Genomic DNA, 22006 nt, shown 5'->3' with positions numbered 1-22006 from the left:
TTTGTGGACGATCGTCAAGCATGGCGCGGGTACTGGGGACTGTTTGCGCTTTGCTACTCGTATCGTATGGTGAGTATACGAAATATACAATATCTCTGTACATTTTAGTGATTTATTGGCGGCTTTTTTCAATTTATGCCCCTCGGTCCCGTGGGTGTTGCAAGAGGCGACTTAGGTATATCTAAGCGGCCATCTGCTCATCTGGTGGTAGAATATTAAAATCCTGCCTGAATTTAATTATATTATCCCGCCAAAAAGGGAGACCCGATATTCGGTTTTAACGGTAGGCTCCCGTTCTAAAGTCCGGGGCCCAAGCATGCCTTACCAATCGCTTTTCCACTCGCAACACTTATTTGTACTTCGATCATATCTAACATAGCAAATCAAAATGGTAGCGCATTTAAGAAAGAACCGTCGTTCAGTGATGGGCGGCTCCACCATAATTACGCCGTTGGGGTCTAGTCCTCTGTTATAAGTAGACTCCAAGCAAACCTTAAAGCTGTCCAGCATCATTTAAGACAGCATGGCCAGCAATGGCGTTTCTGGAGTGTACTTTTTCGTCAGGCCGGTTATTAGTTGTCACCGACTGCGCTTTTTGAAGGATTCCTTCTTTAGTTAGGCGTTACTTGGGAACTTCCACTGTCAGAGTCGAGTTTACGTGCAAAATTACAAATGCCACAATGATGACTTGAAGACAAGTCCATTGTTTGAAAATATGATTTGGATGGCAGTCTTTGCATAAGAGCAGTTTCTTAACGTGGAATTAATGTTTCTCATCATGAATCATGGTTGAACGCCTACAAAAGAGACCATGTTTGAAGCACTACTCATCCATTCACTCTTATAACTGGACTCAACTGGTTAGTCAGTGAACCAGGATCCCAGATAGATAGATATTCAAGCGTCGATTAAAATCGGGTTTGGTACTATTAGTCAGCGGATTGGGCCAGTATGCACGATGAATTTGCATCAGTTCCTCGGAAAGAAAGTTGCAATTTAGTGCCGCTGCTGTTGCTGGTGAAATCCAGATGAGAATGGAATACTACAACTCTTAACTCTGATTTCATCGTACGCGTAAGCATTGCTTCGCTCATTGATGGTAAAATTAGCCAGCTTAATAGGCGTGAGGCGTCTGACCATGTAAGAAATGACTGATATTTTTTATAGTATAATGCAAATGGGCGGTAGTGGCCGTCTGCCATACATTTGTTAAAAAAGGGAAATAAAGCAATAGAATGCCGATTATTATCAGCGTATATATTATGCAATTTAATTTATTCTTTGAAGTTGTAATACTGCGTAGGCGAACGCAAGTGAGCAGATACCGTTTACTAAGTTTAGCTCAGAACTCATAAGTCGTTTCCATTTTTGACACTGATGATTTATAAAAAAAATAATAGATTCGACCGCCTGCCCTAGAAATGTTTAGCCGAAATTTGTTGATACTATTATTTTGCCAAAAGAGAAAACTGACCACCCCATTTTTGTGGTACTCTTGTTCTAAGGTGACTTTAGCGTTAAGGTTCAGTACTTTCTAATCACTAGACAATTTTTAATTCATGTACACCTGATGTTTAGTAGTTACCATCACCCATAGATCTCACCCGGCACTATGGAAAATATTAACTATTCCAAACAAAGTCAAAGTACCTTGGAAGTTATGGCTAGCTACGTACTTTGGCGGTTGAATATTTTATGAGTTTGGATTACTTACGCAGATGGGCTTGCACAAGGCCCTACCACCGAAGCCAATTGTACCTTCATATGTATTTAACTTTTCACTTAATCTTCCTTTGTTTCAAAAAGGTTGGGCTATATCAACACACTGCTCGCAGTCGAGCAGGGTTGTTACTTAAACTAGTACTCGTAATATAATTGAAAGCAACACAAACTGTAAGTTTATTCACGACGTGAATCTGACTTTATCACCATGAATGTGAACGTCGTTACGGTGAAGCACGAGGTCACCATATAACATAGATTAACTAGGAACATGGAGAATTTACAGAATAATAATTATTGCCAATGTCAAATATAACCTTCTGTCATGTTTTGGTAGGGCTTTTTGCAAGCCCGTCTGGGTAGATACCACCCACTCATCAGTTATTCTAGCGCCAAATAACAGTACTCAGTATTGTTGTGTTCCGGTTTGAAGGGTGAGTGAGCCAGTGTAAAAACAGGCACAAGGGTCATAACATCTTAGTTCCCAAGGTTGGTAGCAAATTGACGATGTAGGAATGGTTAATATTTCTTACAGTTTCATTGTCTATGGGTGATGGTGACCACTTACCATCAGGTGACCCGTATGCTCATCCGCCAACCTATATCATAAAAAAAATGTCACGATCGTGTTCTGCGGTTCGACTTGATTCTTACGGAATAGTTGTACCGATCACTCAAAAGCTTGTTAGCATTGTAATTGTTGCAACGGCATATTAATTTATATCTGCACATCATATTATTACATATACAGATGTGTAAACTAATTATAAAAATAGGATAGTCATCATAAGATTATTGAACAATTAATAATGTTAATCGTATTCGATAACAAAATTATCACTGATTGATATATCTAAATCGATTTTGATCGATTCAAGATATCGCTTCAAGTGTTACTGTTTGGGTAAGTATTGAGCATATTGAATAAAAAGAGGTGGTCATGAGTTTCACCTTTTTTTTTGTTTAGCTCGCTTATAAAACAATACTGATAAAAGTTTATTTTTCGAAAAGTTTAAATGTTAGTTATAAGCTTAAAGTGTAAGTCAGTATGCAGCTAAAATATTAGGTATAACTTGTTTTGTTGTATATATAAAGAATAATTGTAATTGATACGAATGTTGACATTTTCGACATAATTTCTCTGGCAAAGAACCCATGTTTTTATTAATTTGAAATTATAATTCATCTCGTAGCGGTTATGTTGTAAGTGGAATTAGCATTAAAATGATCAACCTGATTTCCAGCATTTATATTTTTGGTGTTAATTTTTATTTATTTATTACTACATTCATCACAAGAAACGCATACTTTCGATATCGATTAAGAACATATCGGCCGATACGTTGTCTACATCTCGATTACGTAGCGCGTGCTACGCGACGCTACGCGAGCTACAGTGTTCCTTAACAACAAGCTTATCAATTAATCGTGAAATTTTAAAGTTGATTAAGTGTTTTATATATCTCTTTATAAATGAGCAAATGAATACTTTTTATTTCTGTGTATAACAATAATTTAGCTTGTAAATGTATTTTATATAATGAATTATAGTAGAAACGAAACCTTGTAATAAATAAATATAAAACATTTCGAAGAACGTTGTGTCATATACAAATGAGTCTGACATAAGAGGAAGTATCCGTTACTAAAATATCTCTTAGTTTAGGCCTAATAACGTGCGTCAGCTATTCAACATGCAAATAATTAATTTAACTTTGCAGTGCGGGGTGCGCCTCGGGCACTGCGAGACGGCTCCGATTGCGAGGTGCGCGCCCAGCTGCAGTCTGGGTGGGTGTGCGGCGTGCATCGCGTCGCCGACAACCGGACGCACTTCGCTAGCTTCCTGGGTGTGCCTTACGCAGCACAGCCTCTAGGCGAACGGCGGTTTCGAGTAAGTAAACCTATCAATAAATCCGCATCATGTGATGTTGATACTATGATGTTTTGTTTTATCAAGATTGAGGCGTATACATAAGATTATAGACATTTGCATTGTATGTTTTTATTCAATGCGCCTCCAACCATGGGCTTTAAGACGTACGACGTAAATTCAAATCAGCACCACTAAAACGTAGGACTCTCGCGTTACTTAAATTGTTCTCATTATCTTTCAGGAGTTAGAGCCTGTGAAGCCATGGGATGGCTTTTATGACGCATCTAACGAAGGACCTATTTGTCCTCAATACGACGTATTTTATGGACCCCTGCTGGACACGACCAACATGAGCGAAGCTTGCATTTACGCCAACGTCCATGTACCTTTGGATGCACTACCGAAGCCGGATCAGAAACTTAAACCTGCCTCTGGTCTACCGATCTTAGTCTTCATTCACGGAGGTGGCTTCGCTTTCGGGTCTGGAGGAAAGAGTCTTCATGGTCCAGAGTATCTCATGCAGAGAGACCTCATCGTCATCACATTTAACTATAGGTAAGATACTACTAACTGTAACGTAAAATTTTACTCGTTAGAATTATTGCCAAGAACCCATATAATATACTTGTGAAGCATTACGCTAAATTGAATATAACTCTCATACTAACTTTAACTTCACTTTTTAAGTTTTGACAAACAATAAAATATATATCACAGGAAATATAACTGTGTATAGATTACTAAATTCTATTTGAGATAAACAAATACAGAATATTTTAAGCAAAAAAGAAGTATTTTAAATTTATGTTTATGTATGTTGAGGATTATTTATCCGTTACATATCAATGGATTAGTAAAATATATTTTTTGTTTGCAATAGGTTTCAAATTTCGTATACTAGACAATTAATTTTGGAGACAGATAACGATACTCTTCAATAAATGGCAGCATACTGGTCACAACTTTTTATCAGGATAAATCAGAACGATTTATAAGCCTATTCGAGTAAAGTATATTTAGTTAAATGAACAGATATGTACATATATCATAGGCCTCTATTAGGATAGAACCTCTATTAGGATAGAACCTCTGCAATCCATGGACCATGATAGGATCATGGTCGCGATTGCAGAGGTTTTGTCATGATGAGCTAAAAAGCTAATAAATATATAGATAGAACTAGATATTCATAATATTTGGCTAATTCAATAAATAAAATACATTTATCTTTTCTATTTTATGTATCTTCATATCGTGATAAAACAATAGATTCGGTCGATAACTCGAAAACATTCACTAACAATTGAAAACACGTGCCCGAATAAGACAAGGTCATTGGTCATTTTTTGTAATGCGCATTTTGACAAAATTCTCATAATTGCAAAAAAAGAAACAATCATTTCAACCGGTCTGAAGTCATTTTATTCATACCATAATAATAAGGAAATACTGACAATAAACAATGTTGCGTAATTTTGAAAGATTTAACGTTTTTGTACGAAGTGGAGAGTAAGTGGTTCTTAATGAAGTTCCATCACTATACGGTAGTCGTATTAGATATAAAAATTTACATCAAATCTTTTTTTTGTCTGAACTGCCTTGCCTTTCACAGTTATCACCCTGCACAATACTTCTTACACAGGCCTGAGTTTTGAATTATAATCATCAGGACTATCCTAATCAAACATGGAAAAGTAGATGTGAGCCTTAATTTAGCCCTTATTTGGCTCTATAACAACGATTAATTTTCCATCTAGGCGTTCCACTAGAAACCATATTAGGTCTCACACTATTTCTAGTTTTCATCAACGATTTATGCAATCTCGTAATTCTAAATACTACAGTTTTATCCTTTGAAAACGATAATGTTATAATTTTCGTTGCGGATTTCTTGTCTTAGCTTGAACACAATGTGTCTTACACTTAACCATATACTGGTTAATTCCCGTACACTATCCTCCATTATCAACAAAACTAATTTTATTACCTATTCGATCATTTCTGATTTGCAATCAAACTGATTTTGATCTGATCTTGATCCCTCGATTACAATTGATATATACACAAACATTTTGTCAATAACCTAAGATAATGCCTGAAAATAGTATACAGTACCTTTATTATCTTAGATAAGAATCACAATTTCAAGGCACACCCGAACCTAATTATTAATATCATGAATTTTAAATTTATTTTTATACATTGTTTTATCTTTTTTTTTTATATCCGTGAGGAATGGAATATACTCTATTTGTAATGAATTGGAGTGGAGTATATTTTATTTTTATGAATTACTGAATACCCATTACGTTCCTAATTTCACGTCATCGTCAAACGAGACGGGTCAGCTGATCTCAAGCCAAGCCAATTTTGGTACATGTACGTTAAAATAACTGATTAACGTTAGCGCGTCGTTTTTCAGGTTAAATGTCTTCGGTTTCCTCTCGTTGAACTCGTCGAGCATCCCCGGTAACAACGGTCTGCGTGATATGGTAACCCTACTGAGATGGGTTCAGACTAACGCCCAATCGTTCGGCGGAGATCCCAACAACGTGACGCTGGCGGGACAGAGTGCCGGAGCCAGCTGTGCACATCTACTGTCTATGTCCAAAGTCACCGATGGATTGTTCCATAGGTTATTTTATATAGTTATTACATTATTTTACGATAAAATTGCGATAATTTGATAATTTTTCTTATATACATATACTAATCAACGGTTTTAGAAAAAACCGCAATTAAGAGTTCATAAAATAAACAGTCAGTTTCAATACAATTTCAAATCACCGTTATGTCATAACGTTTTTTAGAATTTTGTCATAGTTTTTGTTTTTAAATATAAATAAAAAGTTTTATTGAGTATTTCTGTGTTATTGCAGACTGATATTGATGAGCGGTACCGGCACCAGTTACTTTACAACTTCTCCAGCGTATGCTGAGACCGTGAAGAATCTATTATTATCCAACCTTGGTATCAACGCCACTGACCCTGAGGAAATCCATCGACAGCTGATAGACACGCCGCTCCAAGATATAATGGAAGCCAATAAGATAATTCAAGATCAAAACGGCGTCGTAGCTTTTCTACCGGTCGTCGAATCCTCATTCCCAGGCGTCACCACGATTTTGGACGATGACCCTGATGTTTTAATATCAAATGGTTTCGGAAAGGATTTACCGCTAATTATTGGTTTTACGACAGCAGAGTGCGAAGCATTCCGTCCTAATTTCGAGGCAATTGACATATTAAGTCGTATAAAAGAAAGTCCACAGCTAATTTTATCTCCAAATCTAATTTACAAAGTTCCAACCGATGTTGCATTAGAATTGGGACAGAGAGTAGAAAACAGATATTTGAATGGAACACCGACTATGGATAAGTATCTAAAGAGTTGCTCTGATTCAGCTTATATATATCCCGCAATGAAATTAGCAGAGAAACGAGCTTTACTGCAAGGAGGAGCTCCGGTGTTCTTGTACCAATTTTCTTATGAGGCCGATTTCAATGTGATTAAAGAGGCCAAAGGACTTACGTTCAATGGCACTACCCATGTAGAAGATCTGACATTCGTCTTCCGAGCGAGTGCCATGGATGGCGTAGAAGGTTTTTCGCCTCCCACGCGCAAGGATCAACTTATGACAAACTGGATGACAATGTTCATTAAAAACTTTACGTATTGCAAGTAAGTTCTAATAAACAATTCAATACTATACTTGTAATAATAGTTACGGTTTCCAGGACGAAAATTAGAAAAACTTAAAGTAATTTATAATAAATACAAAATTATAGATGTTGATAGGCGTTTTAAAAAAAAATTAAGACTATATGCAATTCATCAGCAATTATATCGTCTAGAATAAGGTAAACTTTAATGATACTGACAATAATGAGCATTAAATTAATATAATGTCTTCAGGTAGTCCACTTTTTAAGACAACTCTCGAATAAGGCATAATTTAGCTTTTTTTTCATTTATAAATTGTTTTATAATTTATTTATTAACGTTTTCAGCGACCCGACTTGCAATCAGCGTCCACGGTCAAACTGGCCGGCAGTCGAGGAGCCGTTGCCTGTGCAGTACCAGAACATCAATATGCCCTTGACCTATAGCTTCACGAAGCTGACTGATGAACAGCAAGCCATGGTGCAGTTCTTCGACAGTTTAGAGAGCAGCAGCAGTTAAATATGAGATATTATTTTTGTGGTGTGTTACTTGTGTGCCGTTTGCGATCGAGTAATTATTTATTTTCTAATCAAATTGAAGATTAAACCGTAGACGACAATTGTTTGTTTTTGCCTGTACTTTAAGTATTTCATTATTGAATAAATGTTTCGATTTGTTAATATTTAATTGGTTTTTCTAGTATGTAGAGTGTGCCTATTATTACGATTAGAATTTAGATTCTGCTTTTATATAACTCAAATTAATGTAACGTTATGTTGTACTGTTTTTTAACGCATCTATTTGAGTATGAAATATTGTGAGTTTTCTTATATTATATACACCGCAAAAGCTCTTTCATTACATTTTAAATAAGGGCTATATTTAAAAAAACAGTAATGCACTTAACATTTCCAGCGCAAAGTATTATTTAATTACGATTAACCTAAAAGTATAAAATGCACATATCGATGACCAAAGTCAGGTTAATCAAGGGCCAATTAGCATTCATATTTAATGAGCACATCTAACGTCGTTCATCACTTTGGTTTTTGGTGATCAGTTTTCTGCTGGCCATAGAACATTCGATGCGATACCAGACCTATCGTTGGTCTGGATCCTTTTGTTAGCATTTCTTTAGCGTTAGAGACGATAATTGATCACTCCACTGAAGTTTAGAATCCAACGCTATTTCTAAAGCACCATAGTGTGGGATATATCAAGACCAGTGGTGGATTTACCAATAAGCTAAGTAGGCCGGAGCCTAGGGCGGCAGATTTAGAGGGGCGGCAAATTTAACCCAAATTTGTTATTATCTTACAGAAATAAAAATAAAAAAACTTATAATTATATGTATTACGTCCGTAATCCTTATACTCGTCACTACATAGCGGGTTGGAAAAATAATCTAGTAACTGACAGAAATATCGCCTAGTTTATAATCATACTAATGACGGAAAAAAACCGATGTAATGAGGACGATGGAACACAAATCATAAATATTGCAAAAAAAGTAGGGGCGACAAAAATTTAATAGCCTAGTAGCGGCAGATTTGTATCCGCCATTGATCAAGACTAATAAGCTATCGTTTAATGATATATTACAATAATAATGTAAAAACTACATATTATGTTTTTTGAGCGATAAAACACTGCTTGCGACGTCATAATTTTTTTCAACCTTAAAAATCAGTAAATTATCACCAGCAAGCAATATCGCAATTATCTTGAAAATTGAAAGATTCATTTATACAGGATTAATGGGAATTCGACGTATTCCCGTTAGGAGATGATAGAGGTGACTATTTGCAAAAATTTTAACCCGCGTATGCATACTCCAAAAGTGAACCATTTTTGAGTTATCACGTGCTTTAGGATTTTTCAAAATTTTTTGTTTTTCAAAAATGCTACTTCAAAAATTTATTTAGAAAAAACCCCAATAAAAATTTATTATTTCCTTCTGATTTATAAAAATGAATAAACACTGGATAATTGTCAATATTTAAACAATCATTATCGCCCCAATTTTAAAAATGGGAGACTTTTTTTCTCAGAAATGTCTTAAAAACTAAAAAAATCATTATGAAACTTGTTTTAAATCATTATAAAAACTAGGAAATTATTTCAAAGCAGCCGAAATAAAATGACCAGAAAGCACGCTGGTGGGAATTCGTATTCGAAAATGAATGAATTTGTAGTAAAAGACGCACTTTAAAATTCCCACAATATCCAATGTAAAAAATGTTACTTACTTACTTAATACAAGTTTAAAATAAAATTTAAATACAAAAACAGTTCAATAGAAATGTTATAGTCATTTTGTAATATAGGCTAAATAAAGTTTTAATAAGCTAGTCCTCTCTAAAAAACTAAAACTCTCTGTAACAGAACACAGTATGTTCTACAGTGCATCATGCGGGATTCTATTCTTATCAATAACCCTGTATATACTAGAAATAGAAAAAGAACCCAAAATGGATCCTTGTGGAACACCTATTTTTTTGACGTTAATGCAGATGATTTTATTTTATTAATGAAAATTTGTTGGAATCGTTGACCTACTCCAATAGCGTTCATTGATTCCACACTATTTAAATTTTTGCTTTATACGGAGCAATACCATACATCGTTAATAAAAGCTCCGTAATTCGTATTTTTTCAATATTCCTTCGTCTTCTTTTAATATTGAGGATTTTAAATATTTTTATAATATATAATAGTTTAACTGAAAAATCATTCTACAATCAATTCTACTTTTATGTATACCAATTAGTAGCCCAGTCACTAAACTTTAATTTTATAATATATTATAATAAGATTTTATTTTTAATAAAGTGTTAATATATGTATTTTAATAAGTTCGTTTGGATCCTGTTCTGCTTTAAAGAAGACTTAATTAGATAAGTTACACGCATTCATTTATATCTTTAAGCCAATATTTTTTTATCTAATTGATCTATTTAAGTCTTCAAAGTAAACGAAAATCATTAATGAATAATTTCTACAAATCACTTCCACGTCAGCATATTAAGCTTTAACCGAAGTTAAGTTTCGACTTATTTATTTCTTCGAATAATTATAATGTCACTTAAAAATCTACAATGAATGCAAATCGAAGCATGGTGTGTGGGATTCAACGAGAAAACTTCGATTGATAAAATAATAAGATATCAGTGGTTAACTTCTGTATTCATAATATAGTCATAAAAATACTTAAATATAAATAAAGCAAAGTTGCATGACGGCGGAATACGATTTGTTGCGTTTTATTTCGTGCAGGCGCTTAAACAAATGTGTGTAATACATGAACAATATAGTAAATACTGATAAGAAAATTTGTAGGTTTCCGAAGTGATGTCGTAAAAAGCACATTCTATAGTATATTTAATATCAGCATTGCAGCCGTTCGAAGCCGAGGGCGGGTCGCTAATAAGTATAAACAACTGTCGAAATCGAAAACTCGATGTAATCGATTTAAACTTTTATCTAATGAGCCTCTCTCATGTAATCAATTACTTTAAAAACTTAATTAAGTCATATTGAATCATAACGCGGAAGAAATTAGTCCAAACAGCGACGCGACACAATGACTTCATCATTAAACAAGCAATAATACGAGGCAATTTTGATTTTCAATAGCGAATATTACGATTCAATAGTAAAAGGTAAAAGTGCATTGTGCTGGAAACGAGGTACATTCGCGGAATCCGTCGGATGCTCAATGTAGTCACGTCAATTGAATGACAGAAATATGGATTTATTTTTATTGAACTTTATTAATATATTTGTGAATGGATTCGTTTTATTGATTGATTTATAGTTGGTATTTCTTCGTATATACCAAATAGGCCAGATGATTAGTGGCTTCCATTACCCAAAGACACATGGCGTCGATCAGATATATAACATTCCTGTTACATGCAGTGTTAATGGCACCCAAAATTGGAACTATTGGGTTGGAAACTAAGTGATTGCCGATTTTGTGGATAGGTGGACTTTAGGCTTTTTTTTGTTTTGTGGAAGTGGTCAAAGCACCTAACTTATATTTTTTTCTAATTGTTTAGACTTCTCACTTTAATTTGGTAAAAAAATATATATCGATTAGTGCCTTAGTTTTGTTTTTATCCCAATTAAAAAATAGAAGAACAGGACGTGCACTTCAAACATATTTTATTGTATTACTTCCGAAAAGGCAAGAACGCCTCGCAAGCAAAATAAGCTATTTGCCGTATATGGAGAAGAAGCCTTGAAAGAAAGGCAGTGTCGAAATAGGTTTGCCAGAATTCGTTCTGGTGATTTTTCATCGGAAAATGCTTAACGATCTGGCTGCCCAGTCGAAGTCGATGGTACCCATATCAGGGCCATTATCGATTCAGATTGCACAACACGTCGTGATATTGCACAGAAACTCAATGTATCGCACACATGCATTAAAAATGTTTGGATATATCAAAAACTCGTTTTATGGAAAAATTTCAAATTTTCCTTCTTGTTTGAAATCGGCAATCACTTAGTTGCCAACCCTATAAATTATGTACATTGTGATCGTAATACACTGGTGGCGAATTATAGATGATTGTGAGACACTAAAACAAGACTTTTAGAGCTCAATTTATTAATAATTAAAACCTTATTATAAACCTCACAATCTAAATGAAAGATAAATCTCACATTTAGTATTTCCTGAGATTAATAAATATATTTTTCGTATCAAAAGGTCTGTTGGTTTATTATTAGCTGCGAGACCGACAGACATTAAGTCATATTGAATTACTTTGATTGTAATAAAACGAGACGGAGAGTGTATACTGCAAATAAAATATTAAATTGCTACACGTCAGTCCACAACATTCTAACGCACGAGACTTGATGAAAATCGTAATTCACCAGAGCGCGAACTCGTATCATCGGCACGCGATTGATGTTTTGCAGTCAAAGCGCGATAACACCGCACTGATACCTTATGAACGAGCGGACGGCTTACACGGCTGGCCGTATTGGTAAAGCGTAAACCCTCACAAAAACAACCACCGAGATACGTGGCAAAGAAACGACACCACAAATAAAAATAGGATATATCTTCCAAAGAAACTGACATTAATGATGGCGAAGTATGCAATCATTGTCATCTCTTTAAAGTTGCTTTTAACACGAATCTCCGCGCAGGACGTGATAAACACAGCCCAGGGGAAGATCCGCGGCGTCCATAGAGATGGCTTCGTTTCCTATCAAGGTATTCCGTACGGGTCGATAGGTGGAGACAATGGAAGATTTAAGGTAAGTTGAGGATTTCCCCGTGTTTAAAATTTGTAAATATGTTGTGTTTGTTTTGACACTATAACGTACACTTGATACTTATATTATCGAGTGAGTTTCTCCGTTGTGTTACGTATCCTAAGCAAGCAGCCTTAATGGCATTCGTGGCGTCTTGCCGAAGTCTATGACATATCTATGACACTTGCGACATATACATTGTTTTATTACAGCACGCTGGCCTAGCGCCGACGTGGACAGACGTCAGGGAATCGAACGAGATCCATTGCTACACAAGTTCCCCAGTCGAGGATTGCTTACAATTAGACGTCCACGTTCCGCCCGGGTCCAACCTGCCGGTCTTGGCCTGGGTGACTGGGGGCAGTGGTCGGTATAACCCCACGTTGCTGGTGAAGCAAGGCATCGTCGTAGTGACTATTAGACACAGGTGAAACCTTCTTCATCACTACCCAAACGGTTTATCTTTTCAAAATTTACACGTCGAATAAATATTTGCTTTATTTATCGTTTTGTTGTAATAAACTCATCACTCATCAATTCATCAATTGAGAAAAAAATAATAAATATACCATTTTGTACCTATCAACATTGTTAAGAATTTCTTCGTTGGCAGGTTGGGACCAGTAGGTTTCTTATGTTTAGGCGAAGATAAAATCCCAGGCAATGCAGGTTTGAAGGACGTGGTACTGGCTTTGCGCTGGGTTAGAGACAACATTATCGCTTTTCATGGAAACCCAGACAAAGTGATAGTAGCTGGACAAAGCTTTGGAGCCGCTTTAGTAGAATCCTTGATGCTGACACCAATGGCTACCGGGCTGTTCCACGGGGCTATTCTGCAAAGCGGTACAGTTTTGGCCCCTTGGGCTTTCAACTACGACGCAGAAAATCGAGCAAAGTTCTTAAAAATGAACTTCGACGAAAGTAAGGACATGAACTTTTTAAACAAAGTTGGGATTGCAGATCTAGCAGGCAGATCTGAAGATCTCGAGGTTCCTTACTTGCCATTCGGTGTCTGCATAGAAAAACCCCTAAAGAGTCAGGAAAGGTTATTGTCTCAGTCGCCTTTCGACATCATGTCGACTGGCAACATGTCTAAGGTCCCCATGATAGTGGGGTACACCAACAATGAGGCGTACGTGTTTGCTTCGATGCTGAAAAGCGCAAAAGCTTTAGCCAAAATGTCTAAGGGAATGGAATTCTTGCTTCCGAGTGAATTGCAAACCAACAAAAGAGATGTACCACAACTAGTCAACAAAGTCCACGATATGTACTTCGACGGGAACATGACGATGGCATCGCTGTTAGCTTACCACAGGTAATTAAATAACAAATCATTAGAAATTCCTTTCAGAACCTAAGATGCTGACGTTTAAAATATATTTCAAATATGATATTCTTTTACAGAGACGCCTACTTCTTAGGTCACATTCACAGGAGCGTACGCCTGCACGCTTCGTTCAGCGACTCCGTGTATTACTATCAGTTCTCCTACTTGGGGAATGTGGGCGTGGAAGGTGAACCAGGCGTGATCAAGACAGGGGCAGCGCATTCGGATGAACTGGCATACTTGTTCCCAGCGAAGGGTGAGAAATTAGAGGATGAAGACGGAATTGTACAAGAGAACATTGTACGACTTTGGACAAATTTCGTGAAGCATTTGTAAGTTTTTTCAACGAGTAGGTACATTGACTGTAAACTGTGTATTTTTTTCTGTAATAAAACGACCATTGCAAAGATGTTGAGATTATGAATGACTATTGAAATATAAACAAAGTATTTCGCTTCCAGGAATCCAACGCCGGAAAGCGAACACTTCCTGTGGGAGCCCGTAAACCCGCACGATGTTCGGCTCTTGGATATTAACGTGGATCTGAACATGATAGACTTTCCTCACAAAAGGAAAACGCAGATGTGGAAAGACATTTACGAGAAATATTACTTCGAAAACAGACGGAGCAGCGCCCAGTAATCTTATAAAGTTGTCATATATATGTATTATATTATATTTAAATAAACACATCTAATATTTTTGTTCTGTAAGTTTGAATATATATTGTTTTCGGAGCAGAAGCAACAGTATTTAAAATAATTTGCAGGACTAGTTTGATAATTTTTTGTTTTTAAGGCATTGTTGTGGAAAAATTCAAAAAAAAATACTGAAATAACATAGTTTGTTTTAATATTAAACAACAACCAGTGTTTAATCGTTTTTATAAACGAGCAGAAAAAATAAATTTACTTTTTTAAAATAAATTTTTGAAATTGCACTTTTCTCTTATTTTGAAAAAAAAACTTCAAAAACGTTATAATTCAAAAATAGTTTATATAAGCACATCGTTTATATCGCAAATAGTTACTCCTATTACCACGTAACGGGAATACGTCGAATTACCAATAACCCTATGTATATACGATGTAGTAACATCTAATATTAACTAACAACGAAAAACGATAAACGAATATATGTTAGTTGCCCGCCCTGAATTCATCCGATTGAGATAACAAAATTTGTATACTTTCCGATCGCAGCGCCACCTACCGGGTTCAATGCAAGGCATCCATCTCAGGACGGCTTCGGTACCATACACAAGTACAAAACATTCACATACGTAATTGTATATAGTCTTCCAAAGTTAGATATTATTAGTTTTTATTTACTTATTCAATAAAACATACATCTATTCAGTATTTTTACATTTTCAGATGCTAATTAACAATTCTTTGTCGTATATATCAGCCTATAAAGGAAGATACTTCGGACTCAAAACGGAGTATTCTTAAAACTAAACCGTCTGTTTGTCTACATCAGCATCTTAATAACTAATTGCTAGCCAGATAATATTGATTTCATCAATCATAATTTTGAGCCCGTAGTGCGACGCGCTGCCAGTTCTTGTCGAATCTTAAAAGCACAATGCAGGTGTAATATCAAAAATGAAAACTCACCAAACAAGAGATCAATTCTTGCAATATTTCCTTGACAAATGTTGAGGGTATCGGTAGGCAGATTCACGTTTTTAAAACGAATAACCAACAATGTACACACCTGAAACAAAAATATATATTGTTTTTAAATCTGTTCGCAACATCTTGACGGTTCCAATGCGGATATCCGCCGGATATCCCTTGCTAAGACATGTTTATTATATGTTATATTTCATACAATAATTATGTTTACTTTTCATACATTAAACAGTCGGTGTAACTTAAAATAAAACATATGATACTGTTCAAATAGTATTTGGTTTAAAATAAAAATGTCGATGGAATTGCTACATATGACAAACTATATATTTGACATAATCAGGTGTATCCATTATTGGAGCAGGTAGGCGAGGGGCTTCCAAAAATACTCTCCGATAAAAGAAGTGGGGATATTTATTCGTAGGACACTAACTGGGCCTCGTTCCTTATTTTATATTATCATATAAGATAAATAAATCATTCCATCGAAATTACAATTTTAAAAATTCTGAAAATAGTGTTATCATCGACAAAGATATAATTCTTTCAAAATACTCCGTGTAACAGGAAAACTTAGTAGTATTGTTTTCCAAGACCGTTGTTGAAGACCGAGCCCGTGTAAACACGGTGACAAGAGAAATAACTTCTTAACATAGTGAAGGAATGATTAGTATTTGTCACAACCCCAATGTTTATGGTCAATGGTGACCACATAGAAGCGACAACTCGCCTAAAAAAATAAAAAAATTTCAAATTTAAAATCCCTTAAAAATGGAAGCAGTAACTATTAGCTTAAATTAAATTTTTAAGCATTGCACTTATTGATACTCAAATTAAAAAGTACAACCAGTACGGGAAAACAAATACCCTGACTTGTGAAGAAACTCAGCGATACAAAACATACCTCTGATGATTCTCAGTAAGTCTTGTTATAAGAGTTATTATGTATGTTTTCATTTCGTTATAACAACGAAAAACCTAAACATACAAAAAGCTGTGTTTATCGCAGCTGCAAGTGGTGTGATAATAATTGATAAAAGTGCTCATATAGATAGTAAATTAAGCTTGTATCGTCGCGAGGAAAAGTCTCGACAGATTTAACGAGTAAGGTTTTAATGGGGTTGTAGTAAGCTTTGGGTTACAATAGTAAAGAATCAAAGTGTATAAAATCGCGCAATGCCAGTTGATCGAGCTAAATTTAAACTGAGACATTCGCACACACGAGACAAGGTATCAAATCTTCAAATATTTTACCTCCAAACAGAAGAAATAGCAGTTGTAATAGCAGTGTAGCAATGTTTGTTTTGTTGTGTACTTTTTTGAGGGATGAGTGAGTGAGTGTAACTCCAAATTCGAGGGGCATAATATCTTAGTTCCCTACTTCGTTAATCACTAGATTAACGAGGTAGGGCATGGTTAATATTTAACTATACCTTTCATCGTCATCGCCATATGGTAAAAGTAACGTACGGCTGCCACGCACACGCGGTCGAAGCTACGGGTGGTAGCTAGCCGACTATGAACAATTATAACGGCTAAGATAGCTATACCTACTGCCCACAATATAGGCATAGAATTACAATTTGTTCATTCTATGCGCAGCAACTCGAGACTAATTTCTGGCTGGACAGCTTACTTTGAGCGTAAAGAAAATATCGTTAAAATTTTTTTTTTAGTTTTTATAACGTGCCAGGATCCTTGTTTTATTTCTCCACAGATGAGGGACAGAAGAATGCAACTTGCTGACTTGAAATCTACAAATTTCTTCTTACAAATTTTGGTACTCGATAAAAACAAATCCTCATCCGAAATCTTTGACCAAGTGAACTAGTTAAGCTTACCGATGAATCTTGCATATGAAACCAGCGTTGATTTTGGTAAACGATCGATACATCGAACGAGTCGACGGCATTATTATAAAACATGCGCACCTAAAACTACATGAATAAATAATTGTAGTAACTCTATTCGGACTTTCCCGTAATCAATAAATAATCATATCCATAATTAAAAAGTCTAAGACGTCGTATATTAATACAAGTTGGGGTAAAAATGCATGTGGGAACGATAGCTTGTATACACGAATACTCGTCAGACTTTCCTGTGAGCGACCAGACGAAAGCCACGAGTGTTTAAATCTGTTACAACCAATTAAGGAAACGTTCACAGCTTCGATAACAAACTATTGTTGCTCCGTTGTTATCTAATTGTTTCCATTTCACTCTGAGACTTGTAGCGTAGTAGTAAGTTGATTGTAAAACAATATATGTGCTGACGTCAAGATACAGACTATCTTGATCTTTAACATTGACAGATAAGACAATCAAATCACGTTCATATTCAATAACTAACATCTTATGAACTAATAAGAATATATCGCGGATTAGTGATTTTTTTGTAATTATTGCATTGCCGGAAAACCTTTCACAGTGAACAGGTAAATATAAAGAGCTCCACAAGTTCTCCTGTGAAAAGCATTTCCATCTAAATTTAATGCTAACGGTAGTATCGTGACTCCTTTAAATGATTGCTGGTCCCATGGTCTCGGCTTTTAAACTGGTAACCACGGCAGATATTCGAACAGGACATTAATGTTATATAAGGAAGAAGAGAATAATTGCTTTGGTGTATTTAAAAGCTCTCAACCACAGGAGTGTGCACCTAAGTGGCTTTTAATGACATTAAAGTATAAGCACTATTTAAAGAGAGTGCGCAGTCACTCCTCAATCCATTACGGCAATCTTCCTCATGACGTTGATATAACATTAAACAAATAACGAAGGCTTCTGTTAATTGCTTTTAAAAGCCAATTATGGTATAGACTTATTGATTTAAATGACATGTAAACGTGTTTTAGTCCATGGAAATGCTTTTATAATAAATGCTAAAATATCAGTATTCCTAAAATTTTGGGAATTTGTATTTCAGAAATATCTGAAACATAGGATCACCGCCAGTCAATGGTTGTGACATCTAAGTAAAAGTAAATTGGTGTTTATGTACTGGACCGAGTCTTTCAAATGTTATATGAAATCTAAACTATTAGATATCCATATAATCTAAAAACAGTCAAGTATATTTAGCTAATTTCAATATTTTGGGTGTATGCTCACCGTTCTTACAATCGGTGAATACGTTAGGTTGAAATTATTGCACCCAATTCCACTCCGAAGAGGGAGAAAACAAAAAAACAACCATAGATTTACATATTCAATGGGGTTTGTTAGCTTTGCTTATAATATTATGCCATAAAAACCGGTCTCGATTCATATTTCTGTAAGAAGTTTATATTTCACTTCCAAACTTCTGCTAATAACTTTGCCGAGATTCAAAACGCAAATTTTTCGGAAATAGAAAACAAGAATTATAGATTATTCTAGATCTCCACCGATAATATCGCAACAATGCAAAATCGAAGTTATATAGTTATATATACATATAAGTATTTGTCTTTACAGCTCTTGTGGTTGGCATAGATAATACGAACTTCAAACTTTACGTAAATCCATTTGTAAAACAATTTGGTACACATTTTTTAAACATTAGGGAACTCCCAATTATACTTGGAGTACGTCAGCAGAGTAATTATAACGCTGTAAACGACTATTTCACAGCAAAGGGGTTTAATTAGAAATCGTCGGACCGTTCTTGATGAAATGGACGCAATTAAATCTATAATAATTGTTACTACGGTATAATTGAATAGACAGCTATGCAGCGCTGTTTTAATAACAGAAATGTATTGCAATTCTTAGTTCTATACTTAATATACTACGAATATTTATATTTAATAATTTAAGAAAAATATTAAATAAAATACCATGTATGGTACAAAAGGAGTACTTAATGTTTTGAGGAGTAATCACCGTATGATTTTGCTATGATATGAGCTACAACAGTCCACAATATTGTTATTAATTTTAAATCTGGTTTCATCCATCCATGATGAAGAGAATCATATTTTTTGAGACATACTTTTTGAGAATGCTGGATTCAAAATCACAATATGAGTAACGTAATTATAATATAAATTACAACATTATTATAATAAGCATAATTTATACAATTAAGGCTACGAATGTACATTTCAAACTTACTTATTACAGTTTTTTTTATTTAAAATAGTAAGGCAAACTGCCAATTTGGCTACCTGAATTAACCTGAAAGGAATTGTAATTTATTTATTTCTAAATATATATGTAAGCAATAGTCTCTCCAATTATACCAAAAGTGATCGATCTTGTGTCACTTTTAGCTTCGAGTGTACCACTCTTTATTAAAAGCAGTTTTCGGTCCAATATAAGGCTGAGGGTTCGTCACCATGACACACATATAGAAATCTAATATAATTCAGAATATTTGAAACTAAAAATGTGGGCTTTCATATTTTTCGTAGCGATCGGCGCTACTTGCATTGCAGCCGACGTAACTGATAAAAGTGTAGGAGTGGCTGGGAATATTTCCAACGAAACTAACGCCACGGGCCCTCGGCGAGCTGAAAGAATTGAGGAAGTCACTGAAATTCTCGTCGAAACGGAATACGGGCCTGTGCGCGGATTTAAAAATGACAACGAAATCGTGGGATTTTTTGATATACCATACGGGAGTTTTAGTGAAGGAAAACCATTCGAGGTAATCGCTTATAACTCCATTTTATATTATTTATTTTAATTAAACTGGGTTCCTTATGTGATTTAATTTCTAGGCACCGTCTGCACCTAAAACCTGGAGTACTGTTCTTGAAAACACTGAGCATAAATCCAAATGCCCTCAAATTGATTCGGAAAACAACTACATTGGCAGCGTCAATTGTCTCACGTTAAGTATTTTTCTACAAAGAAATACTAAAAACGCCGATGTTCTTTTCCACATACACGATGGTTCATCAAATACGGGTAGTGGAGATCCTTTAGAATTTCATCCAAGACACCTGGTTTCCAAAGGAATAATTCTAGTTCTGCCAAACTACAGAATTGGACCGTTAGGATTTTTGTGTTTGCAAAATGAAACTGCACCTGGAAATGCCGGTCTTAAAGATTTGAACCTAGCGCTGCGATGGACGAAGAAGAATATCGGAGCCTTTGGAGGTAACGATTCCAACATTGTGATAAGCGGCTCCGGCGGTGCGGGAGCACTTGTCGAGTATTTAATTTTATCGAATCAATCACGTTCTTTGATTTCGAAAGCAATAACGGAAAGTGGGTCTGCTTTGTCTCCATGGGCCTTAGACCGTAATCCGTTAGAAACAGCGAAAAATTTAATACAGAAAATAGAAGAAAGTGAAAATAATGTTGAATCCGAAAACCGTCTTGATACTTTCGATGCGGTAAACGTAGAAACATTAATGAGAGCTGCTCGGGGTCTACTATTGAAGCCATGTATTGAAAACGATACCGGTTTGCTCACTGAATCGCCGTGGAATACTTTCAACAATGAAGTGTTGAGAATATCAATAATGACGGGATCAGCAAATCAAGCCGCTATGGAAATGGCACTAGCCCACACTGAAGAGAGTTTGTCTCAGTTAAATAAAGATTTCTCTCAGTTACTACCGAGTGACCTTAAATTTGATAATGTGGAGGAAAAAAAACGAATCGGGCGACAAGTAAAATCAGAATACTTTGGAGAGAATAACATCACAATGAACGATATGGAGAAGCTTTCGCAGTGCTTTACCGATAGCCAGTATTTGTATCCCGCGATAAGAGGAGCGAGGCTGCTAGTAAAAGGAGGAGCTATAGTTTATTTTTATGAGTTTTCTTACGGAACTCACAATGACGTTAAGGGATCTGCAAAAGGCGATTCTCTAAATTACGTATTCAGCAAAGATGAAGAAGAAAGCACATTACAGAAAGTAATGTTGGATCTATGGGTCAGTTTTATCAGCTCTGGGTAAGAACAAAGTTACATATATACAAAATTACAGCACGATTGAAATAAGTGAAATTTATATTTATTGATATATTTTTTTAAGGAAACCAACAGCTGAAAGAATCGAATGGAATAACTTGGAGGCCGTCGAAGAAACCGAGGAAGTGTGGCTGTCAATTGGGGAAACAGTGGTCGTGGAGAAAGGGTTTCATCATACGCGGTTAAAACACTGGGACGAAATATACGACAAGTACTTTGTCGAGCACAATGTGGCAATTAAATTGAATTCCGCAGTGTACGCAACAATTCTTGGCTCAATACTTTTGACGGACATAACTAGCTTTTTAAATTTTTAATATTTATAGAATACCACTTATTATTAATTACTTAAACATGACCATTAATTAATTTACTTTTTATGATATATATTATATGCGATGTACTTATCTACTCTTATATTATAAGTGGTATATTAAACAATATTCTGAAGCACAATATTTTGTTTTACATTGCACTTTACAACACGATTTAAATCGACGCGAAATGGATGTTTTGGACAGTTTAATGGTTTGTTATGATAATAACAGCACATAGATGGCGTAATTGTTATTGTATCCATAACCGAATTCACTGTAGGAGA

At 35.3% G+C, this 22006-nt stretch overlaps 3 protein-coding genes across 4 annotated transcripts in view; 2 read left to right on the top strand and 1 right to left on the bottom strand.

Annotated features, from left to right (window-relative positions):
* The window catches only part of LOC124538509 (serine/threonine-protein kinase D1), an 89046-nt gene that overhangs the window by 54922 nt on the left and 12118 nt on the right, over window positions 1-22006 (bottom strand). The window lies entirely within an intron of this gene.
* On the top strand, window positions 4-14581 carry LOC124538532. The gene is made up of 12 exons (XM_047115619.1): window positions 4-69; window positions 3444-3613; window positions 3837-4150; window positions 6018-6230; window positions 6475-7278; window positions 7608-7774; window positions 11975-11978; window positions 12264-12534; window positions 12744-12958; window positions 13145-13846; window positions 13936-14190; window positions 14320-14581. Exons 1-12 carry the CDS (start codon window positions 21-23, stop codon window positions 14498-14500), a joined length of 3345 nt encoding a protein of 1114 aa, XP_046971575.1. The 5' UTR covers window positions 4-20; the 3' UTR covers window positions 14501-14581.
* LOC124538511 (neuroligin-4, X-linked-like) lies at window positions 19765-21845 on the top strand. The gene is made up of 3 exons (XM_047115595.1): window positions 19765-20127; window positions 20201-21387; window positions 21470-21845. Exons 1-3 carry the CDS (start codon window positions 19867-19869, stop codon window positions 21720-21722), a joined length of 1701 nt encoding a protein of 566 aa, XP_046971551.1. The 5' UTR covers window positions 19765-19866; the 3' UTR covers window positions 21723-21845.

Source organism: Vanessa cardui, chromosome 20 (assembly GCF_905220365.1).
Source record: "Vanessa cardui chromosome 20, ilVanCard2.1, whole genome shotgun sequence".
Classification (NCBI taxonomy): Eukaryota; Metazoa; Arthropoda; class Insecta; order Lepidoptera; family Nymphalidae; genus Vanessa; species Vanessa cardui.
Note: the sequence above shows the minus strand (reverse complement) of the source record. Positions and strands in the feature narration are given on the sequence as shown.

Coding starts and splice junctions, on each gene's coding strand:
- LOC124538532 (XM_047115619.1), top strand. CDS start 21: ATGGCGCGGGTACTGGGGACTGTTTGCGCTTTGCTACTCGTATCGTAT. Junction 70..3,443: donor TTTGCTACTCGTATCGTATG/GTGAGTATACGA, acceptor TTAACTTTGCAG/TGCGGGGTGCGCCTCGGGCA. Junction 14,191..14,319: donor ACAAATTTCGTGAAGCATTT/GTAAGTTTTTTC, acceptor TTTCGCTTCCAG/GAATCCAACGCCGGAAAGCG.
- LOC124538511 (XM_047115595.1), top strand. CDS start 19,867: ATGTGGGCTTTCATATTTTTCGTAGCGATCGGCGCTACTTGCATTGCA. Junction 20,128..20,200: donor GTGAAGGAAAACCATTCGAG/GTAATCGCTTAT, acceptor TTTAATTTCTAG/GCACCGTCTGCACCTAAAAC. Junction 21,388..21,469: donor GTCAGTTTTATCAGCTCTGG/GTAAGAACAAAG, acceptor TATTTTTTTAAG/GAAACCAACAGCTGAAAGAA.